The sequence below is a fragment of the Monopterus albus genome, unplaced genomic scaffold (assembly GCF_001952655.1).
Source record: "Monopterus albus unplaced genomic scaffold, M_albus_1.0 scaffold15.1, whole genome shotgun sequence".
Taxonomy (NCBI): Eukaryota; Metazoa; Chordata; class Actinopteri; order Synbranchiformes; family Synbranchidae; genus Monopterus; species Monopterus albus.
Genome location: NW_018127895.1, coordinates 225,358 through 240,460, shown reverse-complemented (window position 1 = coordinate 240,460; position 15,103 = coordinate 225,358). Strand labels below are relative to the sequence as shown.

Genomic DNA, 15,103 nt, shown 5'->3' with positions numbered 1-15,103 from the left:
GGGTGGGTGGGGTGTGGGGTCGTCTTTTCCTTTCCATGGCTGAAATCAATCACGGTGCCGAAGCAATTATGTGTAATTCAACCCCAGCCAGATTAGTGACTCTTGTTACCTGAGCGACTGGAGCTCAGTAATCTGTGAGACACACCGCTCTCACCAGCAAAGTAGTAGCCAGGAATAGGCGAGGGCACTTGAGGGGGGAGGGGGGGTGAAGGGTGAGGGAGAGGTGCTGAAAAGGAAGGTGCCATTCTGCTGTCCAGCAGAGCAGAAAATCGAAGTACAATGGAGTGATTACACTTGCAGATGTAGCCATATTTATGACGAGGTGGATGGAGAAAACAGAGAATAAAGAGAGCTGATTGCCGTGGAGCTTGTTGGTTAGTGTGCTAACGAGTTGGGTCTAGTTTGTGTTAAAACATGCATAATGTAACTTCCACTGGGTTTCCACTCCCCCGTCCCCCATCTCTCACCCTGTCCCCTGTTCAGTACCATATCTCTGTCCCTCATGCCCCTCCACAGTCTGCTCCGAAATACGAGCTTGGCCAAGGCTCCTGCCCTCGGTGCCCAATTTACTATGGCTGGAGAAAAACTCAGTTGCCCCAAGTCACAGAGGAAAACAGCAGCTCTGCAGTTCGTCTGATCTGTTCAACGCTCTCTGTGTCTTAACACACAGCAGTATAACCGTTTACACCCTTCTGCTTTTTTTTTGTGCAACTTAGTGGGGAGATTTATCCCAATTATGTTTGCTTCTAGTTTGGGCATATTTAGAATGTGGTAGGAGTTTGATGCTCACGACTAAAACCACCTAGCATACATTGCGAGATTATCTGTATGCCCCCTTTTTAAAGCCTGTGATACTTTTATGTGGGTTTTTAGAAACAGTTAATTGGAGGTTGGGTGGGGAGCAGAGGAAAAATGCACATTGATAGACCATATTGGACATACTGTATATCATCGCCTGGCTTTGATTCTTTCCCCTGTGCTCTGTCTGTAAGCTCTGATGTCACAGGAATGAGAATGAGCCTTTGTTGTTCTCCCTCAGCAGTCACTTCATGCGGGATGATGAAACCCGTAAAGATATCTAGCAAGAACGTGTTTGTTCATCTGATGAGCTCGCCTTGTGCTCCGGGTTTCTTTTGATCATCGGTCAACTCCGTTGATGATGGAAGGCTCTTTTTTTTTCTCATGGTATGTACACATTAAATAAACTAGATGTACCATCTTGTCAGTATAGAATGTAGTTTATCAGGACCATGATGTCTATGATAGTTTTAACAAGACAGGCTAACAGGGAATCGGAGCTGACTCTAAAAATATAAAGGTCACACTGAATGGATTATGTGGCATCAATGGAGCCACCGTCCAGCTCAGCAGGGGCCCTTAAATCCACTGGCAGCCGTAACCCTCAGCTCAGGGGCCAGGTGACGCTTTTTATGTCCCGCAATGGAGAGACATCACAGACGTATCCTCCACTTTGAGCTTCCCATCATCAAACAATGCATCAAAACATCAAATCAGCCCACCCCTACCGTACCCCTATCTTTTGAAATGAAAGACAAGGGAACATGTAAGTGCTCATCACACTCCTGCACCTTCACATCTACATTTTTCCATTCTCCCATCGCAAACACAATGTCACTACTTCGATATTAAAGCAACATTACAGCAAAACTGTGGGTTAACTTTTAGTTGAAAAATCAAACGGTGGTTATCTGAGATGGATTCACAAATCCCCACCCAGAAGAAATTCATCATTCGCATGTTTAACATTTATCTGAAGGATTCGAACTTTAGCCATCATTACATAAAATAAATCAGCTTGCAATTCTGTTTTTAAGAATTTTCACTTTGTAAATACTAAATTGTAAGCTTTCTTCCTTATTGATATGTTGATTTTCCTGTCAGAAAACTGAAAAATGCTCACAATCACTTTCCTGAGATCTGTATATACTCTGATACAGATGCTGTATGTAATATGTAGATGCTGACAAATCTACTAAATTGATACCCAAAGGAGAAACTTGAAATGGAATAAAAAAGTTTAAACGCATGTGGTCATTCTATAGTAAACAAATTATATTCAAATATATGAGCAACCTACCATGAATAAATCCAGATAAGAGCTGAATTATGACCATGGTGTGTTTGTTATTATTCAGATTTGTGGCATCAGGTGCGTGAGTGTGCTGTATAACCATATGCCCTGAGCCTAAGGAGTTCCTTTTGTGCTCCAGAAATTCACCATTACCATTTCTTTGGAGGTATCAAGGGATAAGCACACGTTGTCCGCTGCCATGTTGTACATGGTCATTGTTTTGTTTGCATTAAAGCCCACAAAACCTTGCCACAAAGCTAATTGATGGGGCGGAGATTTCATGTGACCGATCAGATCCTTGGAGGGGTTCTTGAAGTGTTCCCCGCTTCTGTGAGGATGGAGAAAAGCCATTTGTTCAGAGGGGGATCAGATTTGAATAGCCTTGTGCTTTCCATTCAGGTCTTAGCAGGGGCGTGTGCGCCTGGCTAGAAAGGAACCCTAAAATGTGTGGTTTGATTAATGACTAATTCCAGGCTGAAAGGCAGTTGTTGCTAGTCTTTACCAGTTAATCCCTTAAAACGTGGAATTGCAGCCAAACAGTGGACTCATAGTATTGTTGCAAGCCGAAAGGTGTGCAATGTGATCCAGGTCATGAATGGTTCTTGGCGCACTGACGTGAATTTTGCCTCATTTTAATCAGAGCTGAAATGGTTACATAATTTATAAAATAAAGAGCCTTATGTGACTCCTTGTGCAGTTATGCAAAAACACATTATTAGAATTAAATGAAGACATGTACTGTATATCTTCAAGAGAGATGAGGTGAAAAGTGTACTCATCATGTGACTACAGGGTCAAAAGTTCGAACCAAGGCCAGGACACAGGTGTCATGGCACCTGAGGCAAAGGGGCTTCTTGTACCCACACTTTTTAAAGCCTTACATAATGTACATGCTCAACTCTATCAAAAGATATTTAATCCGTTGACACAATTCAGAGATTTTTTTCCTTGAATTTTAATTTTTCCTCCCAAGTCGTCAATGGTGCAGGCTCACTAACCCATCAATATTTTTATTCTTTCTATCCTTACATGTTATGTGCATCTGCCTGAGTGAAATACACAAGAAAAACTAGGTCAGTACTCGCTGCAGCTCAGGCAGAAGCAGCTCTCATTCAAATTACCTCTCCATCCACATTTTCCTGATGCGTGCTATTGAAAACCTTCCCCACCAACACGGCAGCACCTCCACAGCTTGCTGCCGTCTGCCTTCATCTAGCTCTTCCTGGCTACCCTGTAGGACTAATATTTACCCCTTCCTTTCCATCATGCAGTGTTGTTTTGGAGCTAGCTGGGGCTTAGAAGAGTACTGTCTCCCAGCTCTCATCGCCACAGTTAGAGACACACAAAGACCCCCACTAGACTCTATTTTTCCCCTCAACGCTCAGCTCTCAAATCCAAACTGACAGCCATTCATGCCCAGAATACCTGGGCGAAAGCTGATGGGGGTGGGGGCACTATCTAGGTGTAGCAGGCAAATCCGCTCTTGTTCGATGGATCTATGAAGCTCCTGCATAAGACAACTCATCAGCACTTTTTCCCTCCTTCAGTGCTGCATTTTCTCTCCATCTCTGGCATTGTGCCGAGACTGAGGTTTTAACGCACTAGCCACACAAAGTTAGCTTGTGTTGCGATTTTTATTTGTGTACATCTCTCAGGGCCTTTGAGTGTGGATGTTGGCACCATTGTGCTGCCTGGCATGAATGTAGCTACTCAGCAAACCAGAGCTGGTTTCTAATGATAAATCATGCAGCGTGTTAATGCAGCAGTGGGGCTGCTATAAATAGCTGCTGGATAGTGATGCTGATTGATTCAGGAAGAAAAACAGAGTGTGCTCCTAACATTTTCTGCTTGTGGTCAGCTTTAAAGGCTGAGTTCAAACTTTTGGCCCCTTGACTAACTTCCCCCGGATCTGAAACCCACAGATGATCAGAAGCAATAACACAGCTAAAGTCTTCATGACTCGGACTGTAATACAGTTAGACATATGGACACTATCCAGATGTAACGGGTAGCTATGTTTGTCTCTCTTGTGCTACTATGGGTATTGACACAATTCTGCAAGACCTTATCTTCATGTAAACATCTATGTATCTGTACACAACTGTTGGAAAAATTACTTATGCATAAAGTACGTCCTAACTGCCAAAATGAGAATTTATCATGACATCTGTGGAGCAGTTAAAAAAACAAAACAATTTAGTTTTAATACCTTCACTAAGTGTAGGTAAACTTCTGACTCATAAGGTATTGATGAGATGTTTGGTAGATCCGAGGTAAGTGTTGGCGCTACACAGAGCAGCCATGTTCAGATGCCTAGTGGGTGCTCAAGTGTGTGAGCGGTGTGCCTTTTGTGTATATGTTTGTGTGTGCACTTGCAGGCCTGCTGACAGTGGCTCTTCAGCAGAATGTTTGCCCTTTCCTCAGTCCTTTGATGTGACCAGGTCCTACTGTGATAATGAGCCCTGTGCCCCGCCGCAAGGTGAACATCCTGCGGTTCATCTAGGGCACTGCCAGAGCAGCAGCCCAACCCCCTCCACACACACACACACACACACACACACACACAGTAGAGGACCCCCCCCACTTAGAGCTTCGGCACAGAGGATGGATAGTATGAGCACAGTGACAATGCTTTGTGTGGCACATTTCAATACACAGTATATTATATACCACATTAGGTCCTGTCAGTATGGTGACTGTGATCACAAATCTGTTTGTGCTGCTGTTGAACTGTGTTGTATAGCACAGAGGTGTTTGTTTACCCATGCCTGAGACTTTGGCTTTTGAACTCAACCTGGACCCGACACAGTTGAGTTTGTACAGCGTTTTTTCCCTTATACATAAACAAAGCAGACATTTGAGACATTGAAGTTGCAATTTGCAAAAAGAACTTAAATAATTTGGACAAGAGATGCAATTAATTTATAAAACCATCACTGTATGATCACATCCCCATGACATGATTCCATTTAAAAAAAAAAAAAAAAAAAAAAAGCACAATAATACTGAATGACTGTTGAACCCTGTACCACAACTTCTCATTCAGACCTTCATCGCCACTTGGTGTCATACACCTTTACTTGCTGTGGCTCAACAGGGAATAAAAATGGCGACTCTGCTCTGTTGCTCTTTCCTTAGTTTTTAAATAGCTCTACGACCTATAGAAATTAAGAGTCGACTTTAAAACGCGGATAAAGTCTTTTTCTTCTGGGGCAGGCATATTTCACACAAATTATCCTCTTTGCACATTGAGAATGTCAGTATGGGAGCTAGCGTGATTGGTTTGCTCGGAGCACATGCTCTTCATGCCAGGTGAAGGATGATGGGTAATCCGCTTTGTCCTATTCGGTTGTGTTTGGTGGTGGAGAAAGAAGACATTTGGCTGTTAATAGCTCTTTTGTGTTTATATGTAGCATGTACAGTATGTGTTAAATTGATTAAGACGTTGCAGGCTCTGATCCCTTCACTGTGTTTCCACCATTGTATTTCACAACATGTGCTCCTTTTGAAGTGGTGTGTGTGTGTGTGTGTGTGTGTGTGTGTGAATTTCATGTTAATACAGTGGCGTGTGTTGGTTGTGTGTTCATGTGAAACATCTGACATTTAGTTTGTGCACCAGTGTGAGTGTAACGGTTACATTTAGAGGAAGAGTTTCTTTCATGCTAAGTTTTGTGTGGACACTTGGCTACTAAAACACCTGTGCATATGGTACACGCCTCTCTTGCTGTGTGTAGCTCAGCCACACCACACTCTTCAGGTGTGGGAACTTTTTGGTGGGTTTTCCATGTTTACCAGCTGGCCTGTGTCTTCACTTTCTCTGCACGTGTTCACCTTTTGGAGTAGGGGACAGGAATGATCACTGAGAAAGGAAGCGAGAGGAGGACAGATTTGGGGGGGCTCCACAGATGTAAATTTCTCCCCAGGGCAGGCTTTTCCTGTTATTGGTAGCCTCCTCCGCTCCTGTCCCTCTGGTTGGCTCCGCTTGTTCGTCTGATTACCCTGGGCGCGTGGCGCTTCTTCGCTTGCTCGCGGCCCAGCTTTCTTCTCCATTAATTGGGTTTCGTTACATTTAAGCCCCCCTGGCCAAGGGGCCATCCTGCCAATAAAACATTCCATTTTTAGCACCACACTTGAAGCTGGTGGAGTTTAACCCGCTCTGTGAATGGTAATTGGCTATTTATTTAACTTCCTCAGGTTGGTCTGGTTTTAGTAAAGAGGAGGGGGAAGTACAGTCGCTTTTCTTTTTTATAGTGTGAAATTGGCATGGGAGAATGTTTGCTCACATTTGTTGGGAAAAGGTTGGACAACTTGCACACAAACACACCTGGTCTGAGTGTGACTGTAGGATTTCAGCAGTGGGCACACCCTTACTTCACTCCAACTTCCAGCATTAAAGGAGGCTTTCCATTTGTTATTTTGTCCATGTTGTCAGTACATTGTCGGTGGGAAATGTAGCCAAATACTGTATTTAAACAATCAGTGGAGGGTGTGTGCTCTCTGCCAGTTATTTTTGAATGATTACTTTAGGAGGGACTTGTATTTTATTGGAAATTTACTGCTGCTATTGATCATGTTGTTTGCAGTCACCAAATGATTTCTTTTTTCTGTTTATATCTGAGGCCTTATTTTAGTGATGCATCCTTTTTCTGCAGTGCAGAAAATCCTGTGAGTAAGCGAGGTGGGGTTTTGGGGTGAGGAAGTTCTTCTTAGTGAAAAGATTTAGCAGCATGGGAATCCACAGCCACCACTTTAGCTGCCATCTCCCCAGCTGTTTGTGAAACACCTCACATGGTTTCTACACACTTGATTGTAGCTGCAGGCGCGAAGAGTCCTCATTGCATATAAATTACAGAAGTGGGAAGTGATTATTATAAAATTCCCGCTTTCCTTTTTTTCCACTCTACTCTGCAGAAGTGGTATAATTGAGTGGAGTACAAAAGCTGTGCTTTTGGGAGGGGGCAATTTTGCAGGGATAGTTATTCCATATACTACATACACACATTTAGAGACACAGCTATGATTAGCAACTGTGGCAGGATGCTGGTGGAATCTGATGGAATACAGGCTTACAGACACCAGTATGCCCTGAGAAAAAGAAACAAAAATGAAACATCCCATTCTCTTTCCCCACTCCCCAATTTCAGACAGCATGCCAAGTCATTGGCTGCCTGAGCTGAAACACACTGGAGTGTCTCCTCCACGGAGGGCTCCCTGCCAGCTCCAGGTCCACACAATGAGTTTCTCTTAAAACCACATCTGAGGGGTTCTGTAAAACGGCTGGCCAAGCCTGGATATGAAAGTCCAAACGGAACGTTTTTCTTTTCAGTCCTCACCCCTTCTTCTCTTTTGCCCGTTCTGAAAAATGAATAAAAAGATCCTAAGCCTATTATTTCTCCTATACAATAAAAGGGACCTCCAATATGGCTGTCCTCAATTGCAGCACCGCTCCTGCTGCCTCCAAGTACTTTGAGTCGAGATTGGGGATAAGAGGGGATCAAATTGTTGCAACATCCTATGATCCTCACAGTTGTGGTCAGTTGAGTGCCTCCATCTTTCTCCTACAGGAAGATGGTTGGTGGATGTTGTGCTATTTGTGTGTAAACTTATCAAGAGCTGCGAAGTGGGTGCAGCAAACCAACAAGTTTCCACCTGGAAGAATTAAACTGGAGGTTCTCTGATGGCTGTTGGCACATAATGACATGTAGTGAGGATTTTGCTTAACCCTGACAGTTTGTTCCGTCATACTATATGGGTGTTTAGAGAAATATGATGTACGACAATTTATTGCTGCTCTTTTCTTCCTCATAGTCAGGGTAGTTTGTGTAAATGTGTGCACCCCTAACAGCCATAAATTCCGTATTGGTCACAGAGGCCTGCTGGTTTTTCCCTGGTGGATTTTGCCACAATGGAGGCAATTTATTAAGAAGTTGAGAAAAATGGGGTTTGACAGCTGTAACTGGGAAAAGCACAACAAAGAGGGCTTTGCTTCTATGGTAGAAACCACCAACTTTCTTAGGTGCTAAGAAGTCAATCACCTTTTATGTTTTGTGGTATCATAATATGTATGTGAGACTAACTTTTTGTTTTCAGTTGCCTGCTCTTTCTGTTTGCCACAAGTTGGGGAAGACATCCACATAAAATGATGATGCCCCAGGTTCTTATTTCATTCCCACAGGATAACGAGTGGGAGTGGAGAGGCGTAAAATAATATGGGTGACAATGCTCTTATTTGGCCCCTGGTGTAGGCATGTCCTAGCTGCCCTGGTCCTGGGCAACCATTACTGATAAACCCTCCCCTCTGCTAATCCCACTCTCATAGATTATCTTGTCACCTTTTGGCTCCTGTTCACCAGGGTCAAAGATCTCGCCTCACCTGGACTAGCATGGCTTAATTAGTCTTCAGGCCAGATTTCTCTTGTTTGGTTTTGTTTGTTTGTTTTCCCCAGGAGGGGTGTGCAGCCTCCCGTAGTACATTGTGGACTGTGCCAGATGAGTTTGAGGTTCATATAAGAAATTAGTCCTGGGAGATGAGATTCTCAGCTGATGTGGATGCTTTTTCATGTAGCTGGGGACGCCGGGATCTTTGAACACACACTAGACATACTGGGCATTGTGCTTCTGGTTTGGACATTGCCAGAAGGTGGGGAGAGGGAGAGATTGGTCTGAATGTGTGAGGTGGTGCCAGTCTGTGAGAGGTTTGGGGAGAACAAGACATTCCAGCCACTTTTGTGTCCAGGAGGGTGTGTGTGTGTGTGTGTGGTGGGAGTGGCTGAGGAGGGACACCAGTCACCAGTTGGCACTGCAGGAATGTTATTTTGGCATACCTCACTAGGACAAGGTAGGACTTTATTGATCCCACAATGGGGAAATTCCTGTGTTTCAACAGCAATAGAGAACAAGCAGCAACTAAGCGGGTAAACAAAAAAAGCATATCTTTATGAATCCTGTGCTAAAACTACATGGAGATAAGGATTTAATCATTATTAATCAGGAGACTGATCACATGGTCTGATGGAACAAAGGTTCATGAAGGTTTTCTGGGTGAGTCAAAACTTGTGGGAGCCATTCGCTGTGACACGTCTCTCCAATTAGCCACAAATCCTGTGGAGGTGATATTTTGACTCCAGCTCAGCTCTAGCTCAAATTGTGAACAGTAGATTTAACATGGCTAAGCATTACCATGTGTTCAGTGCCACTGAAGCCTGTGAGCACTGTGGGATGGGGCCGGGGGCTTCTTGGGCCTGGCTTGGGTCTATTTCAGTTGATAGGTGGCAGGTCTCTGAGTCAGCTGGGGAACAGGGGCCCTGAGACCGGGCTGCTGTTGCCGTGACTATCCCTGCATTAAGTACTGCAGCAGACATCTGTCTCCCTCAAGCTCTCTCTCCTCCCATAGCCCCCCCCATCCCTCATCCTTCCCTCGGCTCTTGCTCTGTAATGAACTCCCCTTATTCACCAGCTAATGACTGCCTTTGATCTCCTGGCTAAGACCTCTGCTCTAACGGTACATTCACATTGATCCTGCAAAAACACAAATCCCTGCTGTGTTTTAATGCAAGGGGCTGCGTTGATCAGGGGTGAGGGGTTGTAGGTGTGTACGACGTTGGGACGAGTCCATGGCTTCATTCACGTTACCAGGCCGTGAGCTTCCGTTGTATTTTGGTTTGCCATGCTGCTAACATAGCACCAGTATTTACTACCAATGAGTGGGCATTGATAGATTATTTAAAAAAAAACTGTTTAGCATACAGTTACATAACTAATGAAAACACATGGCGTGTTATGGTGTGTTAACTGTGGCCTAATTCAACAGTGAATAGCAGTGAATGCTAACAGGGTAAACTATAGTTTTCTTCCCGTGTACATCGATGGTCCGACCATCGCCCATATGTGACTGGTCTCACAGCACCTTTGTTGAATGATGCAGCAAAAGTTGAACCAGATCCAACCTTTTCACCACACGGGGTTGTGCCGTTTTGTCAGAGCCCCCATGCGGTGCTGGTGGCGGTTACATTGAACCCAGTCACCCAATGGAGAGGGCTGCATTCCCCCCTCAACTCTGCCCTGCGAGCCTCTCTTTGCTCCATCGCTTGTTCACTCCTGTTTGCTCAACCTTGGTTGGTGTCTTTCTCTCTTTTGCTGATTCAAACATGTTCATGCACTTCTTTGACTTGTTTTCCTCCTTCCTTGAGGGAATAGCGTTTCTGATCCTGCTAAATAAAGTTTTGAGGTGTGGGCTCAGGCTGCTAAAAAAGAAGAAATTAGTTTTTTGCAACCCTTTTTTTTTCTTGGCCATAATTCATAATTCTTCACTCACATCTTTAAGGATCCTCGATGCTGCACAGTAGACCACCCACACTCTGTGCCGTACCAGTCCCCACATCATGTGACAGGGAACTGAGCCATATTACACATGAAATAATGCAGTTGAAGCTCATGTATAATGTCATCACACTTTCATATTGTGTTTTTTTTTTTTCCTCCACAGTCCAACAAAGTCCCTGTGGTGCAGCCGTCCCATGCGGTCCACCCTCTCACCCCGCTGATCACATACAGTGACGAGCACTTTGCTCCAGGATCTCATTCTGGCCATCACCCCCAGGATGCCAACAACAAACAAGGTAGGAACCAGAGTATGACAGAACACTAACAGCCTGTGGCAGTTGGGTGAAATACAAAGACAAACGTCTTCGCTCATTACTCTTCGACAGCTGTATTTTCATTCTTTAGTAGGACTTCTGGATAAATTTGTTTCCAAATAGTTTGGATGTTTTTGTCATCGTTTTGCTTAAAACACTCAAAGAATTGGTGACATGTTCAAAATGGACAAGACTTTTCTACCATTTCACATGTCAGCTACTTCAATAAGCAATAGAAGGATGATTAATTATGTGCAATTCAACCTTTTCTCTCCTACTAAAATTCTGATTAAGCTTCACTCTTTACTGCTCTCTTTTCACAAAATTGTGAATCTTTATAAGTTCAGAACTAACTGGAATAATCTTTATTTAAGGTGCCATAAGCCCAGGGATGCTGTGGGACTAAAACCTTAATTGGCATCTGGCAGTGACTGAATAAATAGAGATGATAAAAGAAGCACTGAATCGTATGATCCTGTGACATAATTGAACACAACTTTTATTTTTGAAGCACAAATATGATGGCCAGAACTAAAAAGCTATTGTTAGGCTGTAAACAAACTACACCATGGTCTCGTGACTTCAGCATCACAGCCATAGCTTCCAACTTGTAATTTGATTTATAGCTCTTCCACAAAATCCTTTCCTCTTAGCGTCACCTGATCGAGCTTCATGACTGTGTGCAAGTGCATGAGTTTAAAAATAACAAGGCTGTAAAGCTGGGCTAGTGAGTAGATGAGTCTCTGTGTTCGGTGCGATGACAGTTAATATCCCAGACAGCCTCTGAAGTCTCATTTAGCCGCTTGTTAGCAACAACATTTTAGACATGTAAAACCTAGACGGCACTCAGAAAGGGCGACCTCCGCCAAGGGGCAAGTCTGTTTCCCCATAATGCCATAAAAGCAATATTCCATGATAGTTTGACCCTCATAACACGATCGCTTGACCATGAGAACCCTACTGCGCATGTGGAGTGACAATCTGTAAATTGAATATTTATTAATGCCGATGTGGTGAGCTTGTATGGAAGAATGAAACGCATAAAATAACATTGTAGAGAGAGAGGCTAACTTTTTACATTTTTGAATATCGTGACAGTTTTTCTTTCACTTGTTTCCTTATTATGAGTTTAATATCAGTGAGGATGAAACCCTAGGAACTCTGGCAAGCACATGTGCAGCTTATTCATGTCTCTGCTTGTGGTCAACTGAACACTGGCTCTGCTCCGCAAAGAACAGGATGCACCAGAATACATGCGGAGGAGCTCCACCTGTCAAACAGGATACTTATTAAATTAATTAAAACTGTTTACTCTGTATAGTATGTACTGTGTCCACATGCACTGCTGGAAGTACATGTTTGCAAACAAAGACTACACTAGAGCTTAACAAATAGGCTACCTGTCAAAATGAGTCCAGCTGTGAAATGTTTTAGTATTGACCTTTACCCAGGAAATAATTCGCCCCATTGAGAACGAGGGGCTCTTTCACGGGAAGTGACTATATTAACTATCTTCACCATAAATGTAGACCTTTTTATGCAACCTTGCATCAGTGAATAGCCACAGAGATGCAAAAGAGCTGACAATAATAAAGTACCGTTAGCATACAGCTGTTAGCTAACGTTACCTACAGCTAGCCATCCGTTAGCTGCACTGTTGGACAGAAAAAAAACTATTTGAATATTATTTGGATGGACAGACCAACCCTATAAGAACATCCACACAACAAGACCACAAATTAGGTTACACACATCTGTAAAAGTTGAACTAGTGTAACCCAGTGTCTTTACTTTAAACATTTAGGGGACTGGTCACTCTCTTCCTGCTTCCTTTTCAATAGCTTGATCTCCAGAGTCTGTAACTGGGACCCGAAGTGTAAAAATGCTTACTCAGTTCTGGGTTTTAGGACTCACCAGGACAGCACTTTATTAAAAGTAAAAAAAATGTTTTTGACTTGCTTGTTTCTATTTAGTGTAGTAATGTTATGTTGATATTATAACGGCAGGTGACTCCCCAGCAGGGGTTTAATAGAGAAATTTTATAATTCAAATGTACAGTATGCAAAAGTTTTGCAGCACATGTAAAGTCCAGAAATAACTATTGCAGTAATGGTGAGCTGAGAACCTGAGTGTTGACCTTCTACTGCCAGCACTGTCAGGAATCAGTAGAGACAAACCAAAATGTGTCACAGCAAAGTCATCCTGCCTATCAGCTCTGAGCGTGAAGTCATTTGAAGCAGCCTGTGGGATGGTACGCCGAGCTCTGCTGCCCTCTCCCTCTGCACTCTTTGCCTCTCAGTAACAACATCAAGCTGCAGCCATGACAGCTGCAGAGGAGCTGTGCAGCACTTTGGACGAGCTCCTTGGCTCCGCACAGCTGGAAACTTTGGCAGCTTGTTACAAATGCAAAACGACACGGGCCCTCCATAGTTTTGTCCCGCACCTTTTCTTTCCTCCAGGCTTTCTTTTCATGTGGCTGCCAGCTGAAAATAAGAAGAGGGATCAGACAGGGTGTAGGCAGTGATGAAGATGATGCTGAGGCTGGGAGGTTCTGAGGGGCCAGTTATAAATAACGATGTAGAACTGATCACAAGAGTACACAGCGCCGTGAGATGTATAAAGAAACCGTGCTCCACATATGTCAGAAGAATCGTGCATCAAACACACTTCTAGTGGAAGTAGGAAAGAAATGTGTTGACAAGGATTTACTCATAAATACACCACACACACACACACACACATTACATTTCAGAGATGTGTTATGTAGTACAGTTTATGATGTAATACTCTCCATTTAACTGTTAATCTTGGTCTTGCCAGTTTATAAAGATCCACCAAGTTTCTGACAAACAGAAGAGCAGAGAGGACCCCTGGAGGTCTTATGTATCTGATCCTTGCACTCGCAGCCTAACAGAAATCTGGATCCGAGCAATCCAATTGCAGAATTAGCTGCAAATAATTTCCTCCCTGTGTGTATAGTAGCAGCAGTTAAGCTGGAGATGCTAAAAATGAATCCTCTCCTGTTCCCTCTCTCCCTCCCTCCCTCTCTCTCTCTCTTTCTCTCTCTCTTATATCGACCAGTTGCGGCTGTGCTTTCCTCAGTGGGCTCAGACTTTGATCTGCTCATTAATTATGAAAACCAATCATGGATTTTATCATTATGAGCTTTAATTTGCACAGGGCTGCAGTGCAGCATGGAAGGTCGAGTTGGGGGTGGGGGGTACTTGGAACAGTTTACACTGAAACCTTTTATATTAGATTTGGTTACAAAAATTGAAACATAAAATGGGAAGACTCATTTGAATATAGATTATTTTCAGGTTTTACAATGAGAATCGTGTTAGTGTTGCTTGTTTTGAGAGGAAGAGAAGGTGTGAAGAGCTGTTGGGTGTCAACAGGAGCACGTGAAGAGGGGTGAGTAATTAGGCACCTTTAGAGTGTGAGCGACAAGGTTAAGACGTCAGGGCTTTCGCCTCCTCCCCTGCGGCTTCACCCTTTGCCTCCTTCCCTTCTGCCCCCAGGAAGGCCCTAAGGAATGTTCAGTGGTGGATTAGTGGGCAGGGGGTATGGCTACGCACACTATGAATCCAGCTTTGCAACATTGGCTTTGGAGATATAAGCCCCCCGCTCGTCCTGCCTCTCAGAGGAGGGAGCCCCCTTCAGACCGCAGCTCGCGGAGAGAAAGATAGCGGCAGGGAGAAAAGGCTGGCTCCAGCAGGGATTAGAAGATGGTGCTTATCTGGAGGCATTTGCCCTCTTTGTGTGCATGTGTGTTTGAATGCATGTAGGCACATTCCACTCGTCTGTGTATAAACTGTTTTCCAATATTTACCAACTTTCAGTGGTATTACTTGTTAAAATGAAAAACAAATAGGGTTTACACAGGACATTTGTTATAGATCTAGTTACATCACCGTCGTCATGCCAAATCTTAGATTTTCTTAAAAAAGGGCTGGGGGTGTGGTGGGATCCTGCCTTTGAAACACCGTAGGAGCAGATGAGATGGAGGAGCTTAGTCCTGCAGATCCACCGACAGTTGGTCCGAGTCCAGCCAGTATCTGTGTTCATTCCAATGCAGTTTACCAAACCCCTAGTTTACTAGGGCTGGGTTAATGCAGATATCAGAACAGTACTTTTAATATCAAATGTCTACTGCAAGAAATGTAAACGCACAAACTTAAAAGTCTTAATCTGAGCAGCTGCACCAAAAGATTGCTGAAATAAAATGGCATTGAAGTAATTACCTCAGTCAGGAAATGCCTGATTATAGAACTTGTAAACAAGATCTGACTAAGCATTTGAGGGTAAGTTTTGATTTTTGACCATCTTTGAAACTCAATACACATTTCAGTCGCTACTCAAAGGCCCGAAATTT

At 43.6% G+C, this 15,103-nt stretch overlaps 1 protein-coding gene across 1 annotated transcript in view; it reads left to right on the top strand.

The window, feature by feature from the left end:
* The window catches only part of lef1 (lymphoid enhancer-binding factor 1), a 33,473-nt gene that overhangs the window by 12,838 nt on the left and 5,532 nt on the right, over positions 1-15,103 (top strand). Inside the window, exons 4-5 of the mRNA XM_020591768.1 lie at positions 10,578-10,722; positions 14,753-14,767. Of these exons, the coding sequence (XP_020447424.1) occupies positions 10,578-10,722; positions 14,753-14,767 (160 nt within the window). The remainder of the gene's footprint in view (positions 1-10,577; positions 10,723-14,752; positions 14,768-15,103) is intronic.